Source organism: Orycteropus afer, unplaced genomic scaffold (genome assembly GCF_000298275.1).
Source record: "Orycteropus afer afer isolate SDZICR_OR568_19922 unplaced genomic scaffold, OryAfe1.0 scaffold00037, whole genome shotgun sequence".
NCBI lineage: Eukaryota > Metazoa > Chordata > Mammalia > Tubulidentata > Orycteropodidae > Orycteropus > Orycteropus afer.
Window position 1 is genome coordinate 15,072,689 of NW_006921624.1, and position 14,713 is coordinate 15,087,401.

A 14,713-nucleotide genomic window follows, 5' to 3' on the forward strand; every position below is an offset into this window, starting at 1 on the left:
TTTTTCCAGCACCATATATTAAACAAACATTCTCTTCCCTGTTTAATGGATTTTGGCCCTTTGCAAAGATCAGCTGACCATAGTCGATGGAGCTATTTCTGGGTTCTCAGTTCTCTTCCATTGGTCTATGTGTCCGTCATTGTACCAATACCATGTAGTTTGGACTAGATTCAGGATAAATTTGGCAAGAGCATCTGAGAAGTAAGACTATTTATAGTCTTCTCATTGCATCCTATCAGAAGGCACATAATTTCAGTTTTCTGCCTTACTGGTTATGTGTTATTTGATCACTTTGGCCAGTTTCTACACTGTAAAGTTATTTATTACAAAGGGAAAAAGAGTAGTAGTTTATGGGAAGGTACTTTGAGACAATGTAAATAAACTGATCAACTTTCAGTTTATATCATTATGAAGTCAAGGTTTCCTATTTTGATTGGTTATTATTTGTTATAATCATTATTTATTTTGATGATCAAATTGTTCCACAGTTGGCCAGTGGGAGTCCCTTCTACCATGCTGACACGTCTTTCTGATGTGTCACCATCATTCTTTGAGCACTCCAAGGTTTCCACTCAGCTTATACTTTTTCCTTGCCCTGGCTCTGGAGCCAACTGTTTTTGCAAAGCACCCAGATCTTTTAGTGGAGAATAATTTTTAGAAGCTTGTCTACCACCTGAGATTGGTCTCTTAACTAACACCTTGTGCCAAGCTGCTCCTTCCTTGAATGACCTCCTTACCTGCTGAGACTGACTCTCTACCAGCTTTTCCCACCCCACAGACCTCCCCTTCACCCTGTTTGAACTGTCTTCACCAACCACCTGTACCATGTGGACCCCTCTGACTTTCTTGGACTCTGATGCACCTTGCAGGCTACCTTCTTCTGGATGCCCTTTGCACTCTTCTGATGCTTTTCAGGCTCTGATTTCTAGCACTGGGCCACCTTACACATAGAAAACTTCCCTTACTTTACTTGGTCTCAGAGTCCCCTTGCCAGACAGCCCTACTACGTAGGTGGTTTCCTCACCCTGCCCAGGCTCTGGTGCTCCAAACCAGGATGCCTTCCCATGTGACTGGCTCTTTTTATCCCACTCTGAGCAACCACAGCTCCCCTCCTCACCCATACATAAGCCTGTTGTATGCTTAGGAACAGAATTGTTAAGGAAGAGAAGGAAGAAGAGAAACGTGAATGGTTTTTAATATTGCTTTTACAGCGTCTTTTAAAAATTAGGAAATATCCTTTTCTTTAGCAAAGAAAATCATATCCAGATGTTCTCTCTTTTTGGGATTTATTTTTTTCTTTGCATTTCTCATCAGGGAAATTTAAGCAGCTTTAAGTTCTTTGACTCTTGACTTATTACAAATTTAGGATCTGTGTATCTAGAGAAAGTAGAATCTATATTTTTATTGGACTGTATTACTTTGTTGTTCTATATCAGCTTATTTTACGGTTCATATAATGCCTGTGTACAATTGAGGATTCTCATTTTGGATTGTTTTATAGAGAGCCCAAGCAGCATTGCAGGCCGTCAGTGCTGCCCATTCAGGAAGCCTGGCCCTTTCTGGAGCGCCTACCAATGAAGGCACAGTACTGCCTGGGCAGAGCCCTGTGCTACGAATAATTATTGAGAACCTCTTTTACCCTGTTACTCTGGAAGTTCTTCACCAGGTAAGGAAGGACTCTCTCATGGAAACAGTCAAATGTAACCTCTGTAACTCTTTGTATTTTGTATCTAATAAGTTTTCTAGGTTGTTGCTTTTGGTTTATGTATTTGTTTAATTAATTAAATTTTTTTTTAACCATCCTGTTTTATGTAGGAAATGGTGTCAAGTGGGAGAGAATTCTTTGTTTCTAACATGATGAATGGTGTGTGAGAAGGTCAGTTTTTTAATAACTAAGAAAGGAAATGAACAAAGCAGAGAAAACTTAGGCCAGTCCCTGGTAGTGGTTGTTCCTGAGGAAGAAAATCCCTATGGAAGACAACTAATTCATTTCTACTGACTCTTCCTTATATTTGCGTATGACATTATCTATTTTTGTTTAAAAAACCCTGAAAGGAAGGTATACAATAAGTCTTCATATGGAAAGTGCAAGTACCATGTTCAGTATTGACTGATGTCAACATAGCCATCATGAACTATCCATTAATGTCTAAACTATCTTGAAAAAGGCATTCTACCATATCATGGCAAGTGGTATGTAGAAATTAAGAACTGGAAGGTCATCTGGTTATGTAATTTTTAGTGGATAAAAGTGAGGCTTGGGTAATAAATATTAATATTGAAGAGAATAAGTAAAGAGCCAATTAGAACTGAAGTTTCCAGGTGTGTAGTCTAGCATTTTGTTTGATATGCTTGTTATTATTTTTAACTAATATTCCATATTAAGATAAATACATATCCTTAAAAGAAAAAGTACGGTTGTTTGGTAATCTTAAATCCCTAAATATTTGACATCTAGCCCAACAACTTTAGTCAGTTTTAATCCCCTTCAGTTATATATTGATTCCATTTCATTTTACGTGCCAACCTATATATTTAAAATACTAAAGTGAAAAAAAAAACAAACTCGGTGCCGTTGAGTCAGTTCTGACACATAGTGACCCCCATTGGGTTTCCAAGGCTGGAAATCTTTGCAGAACTAGATTGCCTCATCTTTCTTCTATGGAGCAGCTGGTGGGTTTGAACTGCTGACCTTCTGGTTAACAGCCAAATGCCTTACCCACTACTCTACCAGAGCTCCTTATTACAATACTAAAACACTAAAATATATTTCCTGCTTATTTTCCTATTTATGTCACAATATGTATTGTGCAGCACGATATCAGGCCAAGAATCACTTAAATGTGTTTCATACCTTTGTTATGAAGAATCATAGAAATGTGTGCACGTGTGTGTGTGTTCAAGGAGAGGAATGCATCTTTTCCTATTCTCACATTTTACAAGTACAGAAACTGGGGACCTTAGAAGTTCAGTGATTATACCAGTTGGTGATAGAGCTCAGACTAGAACCCACATTTCCCAGTATGGTTCTGTAGCATGCATGCAAATATTAAAATATATCATTTATGGCACTCTGGTGGTGCAGTAGATAAGGCATTTGGGTGCGAACCAGAAGGTCAGTGATTAAAACCCACCAGCTGCTCTGTGGGAGGAAGATGAGGCAATCTACTTCCATAAAGATTTACAGCCTTAGATACTCTATGGGGGTTGCTGTGAGTGAGATAACGGTGTCATCCAGAGCCATTGTTGCTCCCCAGAAGGATTCAGCAGTTGGTTAATCATTGCCTTCGTTGTTCTGGTGGATTTTCTTCCCTTCTGCTCTTCCCACAAAGTAGCCCTGAACACTCTGTGATTCATCGATTTTGTTTGTTAGCGTTTGCCCACCACGATATTGCAGCTACTACTAACATAAACTCCTTAATAAAAGATGTCTTTCTTTGTGTCTGTGGTTCAGCACTACTTTCAGTTAGTAGTGAGCTTAGCTAGAGTCATGTGTTCCTGCCCTATCATTCCATTTATTATTTCTTTTGAGAGGAGTAACAAATTTTGTTTCTCCCCAATAAAGCAATCATGCATCCATCAGATGAAGAGTAATTCTGAGAGACCAATAACAGCTATTGAGGTATTCAGTTACAGCAATCCCTTATTAAACCTTCATTCCCATTGCTATTGGAATAAAATCAAACTCCTTATTAAGGCCTTAACATGCAGACTCCCCTACCCCATCATTTCCTAACTAGAAATACTAACCTCATTTCCTTACTGGTAATACTAACCTTCTGGTTCTTAAGTCGTATCATTTAGTTTACTACAAAAACTGTTGTAAACAAGTTGTGGCCAATGTCCTTGCTATTAAAAAATGTTCTACTATGAATGCATTTTTTATAATTGATTACCTGTAAGCAGTTTCAGTTTTGGTCAAGTTCTACCTTAATAAAAATCACATACGATATCTACATAAGTATTTGTATGTGCTGTGAGAATGTCCATATAAATAGAACAGTAGGGCAAAGTTATAATTACTTCTTAGCCACAGTCAGCCACCTTAACAGGGTGAGGTTGTTGGACCTGTGGGCTTGGGACCATGGTCACGGGGGACATCAAGCTTAATTGGTATAACATACTACACAAAAACATTGTTCTACGTTTGGCTTTGGTGCATAGTGACTGGGGTCTTAAAAGCTTGCAGGCAGCCATCTAGATGAAACAATTGGTCTCTTCTCATCTGGAGCAAAGAGGAATGAAGAAAACCAAAGACACATGGAAACAATTAGTCTAAGAGAGTAGTGGACCATGAGAACCTCAGCCTATATGACTGTGAGATCAGAAGAACTAGATGGTGCCCAGCTGCCACTGTCAACCACTCGGATAGGGACCACTGCAGGAGATCCTGGATAGAGTGGGAGAACAATGTGGAACAAAACTCAAAATCATAAAAAAGACCAGACTTACTGCTCTGATAGATCCTAGGGATACCCCCAAGACTATGGCCCCTAGTTACCCTTCAGGCCTGGAATTGAACTTGCTTCTGTGGCTTCCAGCCAAAATATAGACAGGCATATAGAATGAACATTTACACCAGGTAGATAATACTGCTTAGGACAGTCAATCATGGGCGAACAGAAGGGCAGTATTTGCACAAGGAGATAGTGCAGGGAGCAGGAATGCATAGAGAAGAAGGACACGGGGGAAGTGGGAAGAAGAAGTGGGAAGAGAGCTGTTAACATTGTGGGATTATAGTTGGTGTCATGAAACAAATGTGTATAAACTGCTGTTTGGAAAATGAATTTGCTCTGTAAACTTTCACCCAAATCACAATAAAAATTACAAAAAAAATATAGAATATTAAAAAATACATAGAACAGGAAAAACAGATACAGATACAAAATAATAGGGTAAATTTAAATTTTAATGACTGAGTTAAATGATATTGTTGTTGTTATGTGCTGTCAAGTTGGACCCGACTCATAGCGACCCCTCCTTGGGTTGCCGAGGCAGTATCACTATGGAAGTAGATTGCCCCATTTTCCTTCTGAGGAGTGGCTGGTGGGTTTGAACTGCCAGCCTTCTAGTTAGCAGTCAAGTGCCTTAGGCACTATGCTACCAGAGTTCCCAGATTTTTAAATGAAACTTAAAAAATACATGCAGTTACATGCTGCTAATGAGAGAACCATCTAAAACAAGAATATAAAAACCATGAATGTAAAGAATTGAAACCTGTATGTCAAGAAATTATAATGGAATGAAAGCTGATGTGACTGTATCATAAAATAAAGATTAACATAAAATAAAGATTTTTAGACAAAATCACCTTGAAAATTAATTTTGCAAGAATTTGATCATTAGTATCTTTTTTCAGTTCTATTTTATAGTCTAAAAAGTTTATAATATGTACAAAAAGGGCAAGGAGGCCATACGTTCTGACCTCCTCTAATCCCACAAGAGAAAGACAGGATTACCAGCAGTAACCGAAGGCCTATTCCGGCCAGGCCAGACATGCTACCTCCCTCCAGCCCTTTCTCTAACCGTTCCTCCCAGAGCACCCACCACCTCTCTTCTGGGTTCGATAATTCGCTGCAGTGGCCACACAGAACTCACAGATTATGAGGTTTATTAGGAAAGCACCAGGCTACAATTCAAGTTCAGGAAAAATGCTCAGTCTCTCTCCCAGCCAAGTCTCTCACAGTCTCTCCCCCAGCAGTGCGTGTCCCTCGGTGTCTTACTCAGCAATGTGTGTCTCTTGCGTCTCTTTCCCAGCATCACGTGTCTCTTTCCAGGGCGCGTGTCTCTTTCAGCAGCACGTCTTCCTCAACCAGCAGTCAGAGAGAGTTCTGCCTCTAGGAGGCCTCCTTTTGAGCCCGGCACGGTGGTCAAACTAGCCAATCATAGCATCAGAACTCTAAGCACCTGAGAGAGAGTGGGCACCTCCCAGAACATTGTTTTGTGCCACTCCCAACAGAAATACTCCAGGTGGACAACTTCCGCAATCAGGAGCTCCTCAGTTGCTCATAGAAAATCCCACCTTGGAGTTTACAAAAACTTATGGGTAGAAAAGCCACACTAAGTAATTTACTACACCGCAATATGACACACCTAGGATTGACTGTGTTTGTCTGTTTATGAAAGCGAAATAAATATTATAGGAAAATAAAGTCAAAGACTTCGTAATTAATAAAAGTAAATCCATGTAAAAGAGACCTCAAATGGCCAAAGTAGTATTGAAGAACAAGGCAGGAGGCCTCACACTTCTTGATTTCAGAACAGTCAGTACAGTTTCAGTAATCAAAGCAGCCTTATACTGGTTCAGTGATTGACACATAAATCAGTGGAATAGAATTGAGAAACCAGAAGTCAGCACATCCATCTGTAGGCAGCTGATTTTCAACAAGGGGCCAAAGTCCATTCATTGGAAAAGAAACAGTCATTTCAACAGATGGTGCTGGCAAAAGTGAATATCCATTTGTACAAAAATGAAACAGGATCTGTACCTCATGCCATACACGAAAGCTAAGTCAAAATGAATAAAAGACTTAAAATGTTAAAGCTAAAACTATAAAATTCTTGGAAACTAAATAAGGACAAAACCATAGGACCTAATTTTCTTTGTTGTTGTTATGTGCCTTCGAGTTGTCTCTGACTCATAGCGACCCCTCCTTGCGTTTCCGAGGCAGTATCTCTACAGAAATAGATTGCCCAATCTGCCTTCCGAGGAGTGGCTGGTGGGTTTGAACCGCCAGCCTTCTGGTTAGCAGTCAAGTGCCTTAGGCACTATGCCACCTACATTATTAATCACAATTACAAACACATGAACAACAAGTTAAATACTTATGCTCATCAGAAGATTTTACCACAAGAGTGAAAAGAGAACCTACAGACTGGGGAAAAAAATCTTTGGGAATGACTTCTCTGATAAGGGTCTAACCTCTAAAATAAATAGAAAACTTGAATAGTTCACAACAAAAGACAAACAGTCCAACTTAAAAATGGGAAAAGAACATGAACAGATACTTCACCAAAAAAAACATCAAGCAGCCAACAGACACATGAAAAGATGCTCACAACCATTGGCCATTAGAGAGATGCAAAGCAAAAGTACAATGAAATACCATATCACCTTGCAAAAGTGGCTGATTAAAACATAAATGCTGGTGAGATTGTGGAAAAATTGGAACCTTAATCCAATGCTGGTGAGATTGTAAATGGTAGAACCGCTATGGAAAATGGTATGGTGCTTCTTCAGAAAGCTAGAAATAAAAATACTTTATGATCCAGCAATTCCTTTCCTAGGTGTATACCCTAGAGATCTAATACCAATGACATGAATAGACATATGCATACCTGTGTTCATTGCAGTGTTATTTGCAATAGCAAAAAGATGGAAATAAGTGCTCATCAATTATGAATGGATAAACAGAATGTGGTACATTGATATATACAGTAGAATTCAACATAAAGAATAATAATGGATTCCCCAAACATTACAACATGGATGAATCTGGAGGACATTATGCTGAGTGAAATAATAAGTCAATCGCAAAAGGACGAATATTGTATGACCTCATGTTTATAAAAAGAAAAGAATAGGTAACCATACAGAAAACAGTGTTCTTAGGGATGGGATGGGTGAGGGAAGAGAAATCACTTTCTAGATAGTAGACACTTGTTATTTTTAGTGATGGGAAAGGCAATACCAAATGCAGGTGAAATCTGTACAGCTTGACCAACATAAATGATGACACTAAGAAATAATAATAGGGCACATTTTCGGTAAATGCTATCACATACACAATTTTGCAATATCAGCAGTATCAGCCAAAGGATATGTGTGGTTACACAGGTAGATAAGTATGCATCTGTGTATAGGAAGGTGCATGTGTATACATGTGTGCACATACAGATGTATTTGTAGACATTAGCTATATACTTGTCAGTGCTGCATACATAGAAGCAGTGCCTAGCTTACAGCAAGGTTCCATTGTAACGGCTCCATCATAAGACAGTTCTGACATAAGTTGAGTACCTCTTTTCTTTTCTTTTTTTTAATTGTTGCCTTTTATTATCAGTATCTTTAACATTGCACATGTGGGGGTGAACATCTGAGAATTATAACATCAGCAAGTTATTCATTGCAGTATAGTAGTAGTATAATAGTACACACTACTAACAATAAGATTGTGGTGATTGTGTTTTTGTGTCAACTTGGCTAGGCCTGGTTGAGTGGCTTGGCAGCTGGATGTAGTATTCTCCATGATGAGACTGGTAATCAACTCCATGGTGAAATCTACTGTGAGCAGCTGAGTAGCTGCCTTTGGGTATATGGTCTGCTTTCTGTACATAAACAGCATGTTGTTGTTGTTATGTGCCGTCAAGTCGGCCCCGACTCATAGCGACCCCTCCTTGGGTTTCAGAGGCAGTATCACTACGGAAGTAGGATTGTCCAACCTTCCTTCCGAGGAGTGGCTGGTGGGTTTGAACCGCCAGCCTTCTGGTTAGCAGTCAAGTGCTTTAGCCACATACATAAAAGCTTTGGGAATGGTCTCTAGCTTATGACATGCTTGGACCCTGCATGTAGCCATGTCATTGTTCAGCAGCCTGCCATGCTCTGCCAACCTTGGGACTTAAAATGGACTTAAATTAATGGCCTGCCATGTGGTTTGGTAACATCAGGACTATGCCTTTTTACTTGTCAACCTTGGGTTTGTCAGCCTCAGCAGCCAGCAGCTCTCTGAGTGAAAAAAATGCCTCTAGCTCCAGTGGGCGGGGAGCAGGAGGCAGAGCTGGACCCCAAGTTTGAGGGGCTTTCACTCAGCCCCTAGAGCCTGGCACTTTGAACTTGGACTGAAAGCTTCCAAACCGTGAGAGAGTAACTCCTGTTTGTTAAGGCCATCTCATTTGTGGTATATTCTTGTCAGAGCAGTACTGGGTAACCACAACAAAGAGCTACCACAAAAAAAAGATTCAAAATTCATATATATATATATATATATATGTATATGTATGTGTGTGTGTATATATATATATAAATGTATATAGTAAAGCAGGTAGAGGGACAGTTACAGATTCTTCCTAGACATAAACAGCCGCCTCACAGGATAGGTTTACTGGGTTTGAAGGCTTAGGATCATTGTCTCATGGGACAACTAGCTCAGTTGTTATAACATAGGTCATAAAGTTTATATTCTTTACCCTAGTCTGGCGAGTAGCACCTGGGGTCTTAAAAGCTTGTAAGCGGCCATCTGAAATACAACTCTTGGTCTCTACTTGTCTGGAGCAAAGGAGAAAGAAGACGACCAAAGGCTCATGGAAGAAACTATAAGACAGATGGCTCTCATGAAGTACAGCCTCATCTGTCAAAGACCTGAAGAAGTGGGTGCTGTCTGGCTACCACTAGCAGCCATTCTGACCAAGGACACAATAGATGGTCCTGGATAGAGTGGGAAAACAATGTGGAACAGAACTGAAATTCTTAAAAAAGAGGCCAGACTTTATGGACCAGTAGAGACCAGAAGAACCCTGAGACTGTCGCCCTGGGACACCTTTAAACCTGGAACTGAAACCACTCCTGGAGGTCACCTTTCAAAAGTACAAGATTGACCTTTGTTTGAATGCAGACAAGCCGAGGGACTGTAGATAGCTATCCATGGCTAGACAGTGTGGTCTGATTTCTATTCTGTTAGCACATTCATATAAAAATCACACAGCCAGGCATAAGCTGTCACTGAGGATACTCAGCAGGCCACTGTTGGAATTAAATGAGAGACAGAATCTAAACATTAACACAGTCTGAAAATGGAAATTAACCATGCTCTGTCACAAACTTTAGTATAAAATTACCACAAATAAGCGTTACTGTGTACCTATTATATTCCAGGAAGATATTGATACAGAAATGATTAGACAAAGAAGAACATTCAAAGATGAGGCAGTCTACTTCCATAAAGATTTACAGCCTTGGAAACCCTATGGACTTCTCTGTCCTACTAGGTCGCTATGAGTTAGATCAACTCGATGGCAATGGGTTTGGTTTGGTTAATGGCTAATGGCTAATGACCTTGAACATCTTTTCATGTTTTTGGTGGCCATTTGAATATCCTGTTAAGTGAGATGTGTGCTATCGTTTTAATAGAGAAAATGAGTTTTCCTTTAAAAACAGGATCTATAAATCAAGTTGTATTTATAAAGATATTTTTAGTTTAATATTTTCCATAGATTTAACTTAATCTGAACTTTTTTCCAGATATTTTCAAAATTTGGCACAGTCTTGAAGATTATCACCTTTACAAAGAATAATCAGTTTCAAGCTTTGCTTCAGTATGCTGACCCAGTGAATGCACATTATGCCAGAATGGTAATTATGATCATAGTAATTTTTCATTTTTCAGTTGTTAATTACATTCCTCAGTGATATCTGAAGGAATCCATCATGTCTTCTTCCTTACTTCAGCTTACTAGGTATTCTTTTAAAAACATTTCTGCTTCTTTCTTCATATGACGTGGTTTCAATTCTCATCATCTCTTAGATCTCTAGAGCCCATTCCTATTATATTTAAAGGCTACAGTTGAGCACAGTACTCTTTATGTAATGTGACTAATTAAGTAGGATTCTCTTTGCCCTGTGCTTTCATTTACTTGTATTAAATCAGCCAGAGGTTGCTTGAGTGCACATTTTGTAACCATATTCACTATTGATTCCTATGGAACTCTAAATTGGTAAAGACTTTTAAGTTTTAGGAAATGTGCTGCTGTCGATTCATGTTATTCTTTTTTTTTCCCGGTAGAACAGTATTTGACTTTTTTGACAGAATACAGAGGTTTATATACTGTTTGGTTATATTTGGCCCATTGTTCTAGCCTACTGAGGTCTATCTTCAACCTTAATATTGTCTTATGGACTGCTAACGAGAAGGCTGGCGGTTCAAACCCACCAGCCACTCCTTGGAAGGAAGACTGGGCTATCTACTTCTGAAGAAATACTGCCTCAGAAACGCAAGGAAGGGTCACTATGAGTCGAATCCAGTTTGACGGCAGTGAGTTTTTTTTTGGTCTCTATCTGAATTATTTCTGATTTCTTCACAAAGATAAGGACTCAGGTTTATGGAACCTGTGGACCAGGCAGTCTCTGGTCCTTGGTTAGGAGTGTCACTTTTGCATTTGCTGCACCGTCTGCCTGAATACCTTATTTTGTGCCTTTATGGTGGCATATTGGCCAGTGAATAGTATGAAAAGTCAGATTTTTGTATATTTGTTGTGTTTTATTTAATTTTACATGCTTTGATTTCTGGTATCTATTTTTATAAATTTCAGCATTTGTGAAAGTCATACTGACTACAGATTTTGCTCTTAAATTTTTATTACTGCAGAGGGAAAGGATTACTGATCTTTAATCATATGTCAGAACTGACTCCAAATTTCCCTCATCTTATTTATTATTCAATATGTTACAAAATAAAATTACCAGGTAAAAAATACTAAGTGGTAGATAAAATTTACAGAGTAAATTTAAAAAGTGCCATTTACAAAGGTGTTGTTTCTTTCAAACCCATGTTAACATACCAAAAAGATTTAGGATGAAATGAAAAATTAAGCTGTCTAAACCTTTGCTGCAGGTAAGGTAATAGTAGCTAGTATTTTATATAATGCTCAATGGTTTTCCAATGTTTTCTAGTTCTCCTCTCATTTGATTTTACCACAGGCATGTATTGGCAAGAATGGTGGTGTTCTTATTTTATAGATGAAAAAACTGAAACATAGAGCTTTTCTTTTTCTCCTTTGGAATCACGGTTAGGGACAGAGGTAAAAGTAAACCCAGGTCTGTGGTTTTTAGTCCGTTGCTCTCTGCTCTGCCTTGATGGCTGCTCTTTGCCGAAGTAGAGGCTGCTCGATGCACCAGTGTTGCTGTCTTGCGAAAACATCAGTCCCTTTCTCACCTGCTGTAGGCTCTGGATGGCCAGAATATCTACAATGCGTGCTGCACTCTGCGCATTGACTACTCCAAGCTCACCAGCCTTAATGTGAAATACAACAATGACAAAAGCAGGGACTTCACCCGCTTAGACCTCCCCACTGGCGATGGCCAGCCATCCCTTGAGCCTCCGATGGCTGCTGCTTTTGGTGAGTAGTTTGCTTTTGTTCACCAAGCGAGTTTTCTGAAGACATGCGTTTTTTTTATTAATCCATGTATGTCGGTTAGTCTTTTCTTCTTGAGTTCTCTTGGGGTTTCTAAAGGAAACCAAGAATCTTGGAACAAAAGGTACCCCTTGGTTAAATCTTAATATTAGGAGGCTTTATTAGTTAGCAAAATAAGTAGATTCTGAAAATCAGTTACAATTTATTTTCTAATATTAATGCTATTCATTCTTTATAAACCACACAACCATTGGCTTCAAGTTAATACACTTACAGATTAAAATATTGTTTTAAACATGTTGGTTTCTAGCCAAGAGACTTTTGCCATAAGTGCTCTTGAAAAAAATGTCTTTCCCTTTTAAGTAGTGACATTTTCAAAATGAAGCCTAAATTAAGTCTTTTATTCAAAGGAGAGAGTTTATTTATTTAATTTCAGAGATGGAAATCTTTATCTTAAAAAGTTAGTGTGAAGTTGCGTTTTTTTACGTTCATGGAAATGTAGCCTTCTAAATGTCTCTTTAAACACAGCTTTGAGGTGCCTCCCTCTTTTACTTAGAATTAGTTCTCAGTATATTTATAAATTTAAAAACAAAAACCCTTTGCATGAGGGAAGAAATCATGGCACAGCTGGCTGTACCTTGAGGTTCATGTGTGCTCCTTGGGTTTTCTTGCTCTCAGAAGTGTAGTTTATTATTTAGATATGGTATTAAGCTTTATTACCTTTATGATTGATTTTTTTCCTCAAATTGTACCGTAAAATATTATTATTAAAAGAGACTTTAATTAGTATTTAGTTCATCTTCATTTTATATGTGAGAAAATTAAAGAATCCCAACAGCCACATGGTTGTCCAAAATATTCTAGAAAATAGTTTGCAACTTGATTTTAAAGTAAAAGCTTCTCCCTCCCCCTAGTAATTTATAACGAAAATGGTCAAGTAAACTTTTTAGTACACATTCCTAAAATTGTTAAAATTTCTGTTTTGGTCTATTTGAGCAAATGTTTGTGTTTTATATTTGTTACCAATACTTATATGGCCTACCTGGCAGGGCCAAAGGTTTTTGCTATTGATACTTCAGTAACAAGTAATAGAAATTAGGCTGTCATTCAGATTTGCCAAAACTTGGCTATAAAAGCAGAACTGCACTTATTGCAGTAATTGAATCTATATTTTTGATGTCTGCACTGCAAGAAAAGGATACTTTAAAAAGTGGTTAAAAATTTTGGTATGTAAATATAAAATACAGTGTTCATATCCTTTTTCATTGTGTTGTGTTATATATAAGTCTTTAGTCATTGCAAAATGATGTGTGCATACTAAGATAAGTGATTAACAGAGAGCAATACTTCTTATGTTATTTTTGTGAAAGTTTATCTACTCTGCTTCTTACTAGTATTTGACACAGTTCACTAGCCCCTCTCTTTTCCCAGCTATGGCTTCTGAAACACCACACTCCTGACTTTCTTTCTACCTTACTGGTTGCTCAGTGTCCTTTCAGTGTGGTTTAAAGGTCTGTTTAAAGGTAGTTCTTATAAAGTTGTCAGAACTGAGTCATAAGCAGTCTGTCCCTGAGTTTAGTAATATATATTGTACCTGTAGAAAAGCGTATAAAACCTGTAAATATATTTTGAAACACCCAAGTAACTATCCCCTGTGTTAAGAAATACTCTGTACAGTACTGAAGAAGCACCGGCGTGCCCCTCCTTACTGGTTGCATTCCTGCTCTGCCTGTCCCAAGGTAACCACAGCCCCAAATTTTATGATAATCATTTTTTTTTCTTTGTTTTCTTTTTGTTTTTTACTATGTACTGTGCAGCCATAAATGCTACTTTTTACAGTTATTCACATCTCTTTAGGATTTTATGTGAATAGAATCATGTGTGTTCTTCCTTTATTGCATTAGGTTTTTGTGATTCATCCATATTCTTACAAATGACTGTTGTTCTTATTACATTTCCCTGATTACTAATGAGTTGTACATACTTATGTTTATTAGCCATCCTGCCTTAAGGATTCTCTGTTCAGATCTTTTGACTTTGTGTTTGGATTCTTGTTTTATCTTGTTGATTTGTAGGAATTCTTTATGTATTCCATATAATAGCCTTTTTTGGTTGTGTGTGTTAGAAATAATTTTTCTCAATTTGTGACTTAATGCTTTATTCCCTACTTGCTATTTTAATCTAGTAAAGTTTATTTGTCATTTCCCTTATATTTATGCTTTTTTTTTGTGGGGGTGAAATCTTACTAAAAAAAAATTCTCTGCCATCCTGAGATCATAAAGATACCTACTTATATTCTAGTTTTATAGTATTTTAATAACTTTATTTTATTATTTATTGTGATTTGGGTGAAGATTTACAGAGCAAATTCACTTTCCATACAGCAGTTCACATATACCTTGTCTCATGTCATTACCACAGTTTACCACAATGCAACAGCTCCCCTCCCACTTCCTCCCCATAGTTACCTCTTCCCAGTGACCATCCCTCCATACTCTCCTGCGCCCTGAGCTGTCTCCCTGTGCATAAGCAGCCCTTCCTTCTCCCATGATTGTTCTTTCCAGGACGTGTGTCTACTTGAGGTAAA

The 14,713-nt window shown here is 38.1% G+C and overlaps 1 protein-coding gene across 1 annotated transcript in view; it reads left to right on the top strand.

Moving 5' to 3' along the window:
* The window catches only part of PTBP3 (polypyrimidine tract binding protein 3), a 78,210-nt gene that overhangs the window by 37,648 nt on the left and 25,849 nt on the right, over nt 1-14,713 (top strand). Inside the window, exons 4-6 of the mRNA XM_007936713.2 lie at nt 1,502-1,666; nt 10,238-10,348; nt 11,937-12,111. Of these exons, the coding sequence (XP_007934904.1) occupies nt 1,502-1,666; nt 10,238-10,348; nt 11,937-12,111 (451 nt within the window). The remainder of the gene's footprint in view (nt 1-1,501; nt 1,667-10,237; nt 10,349-11,936; nt 12,112-14,713) is intronic.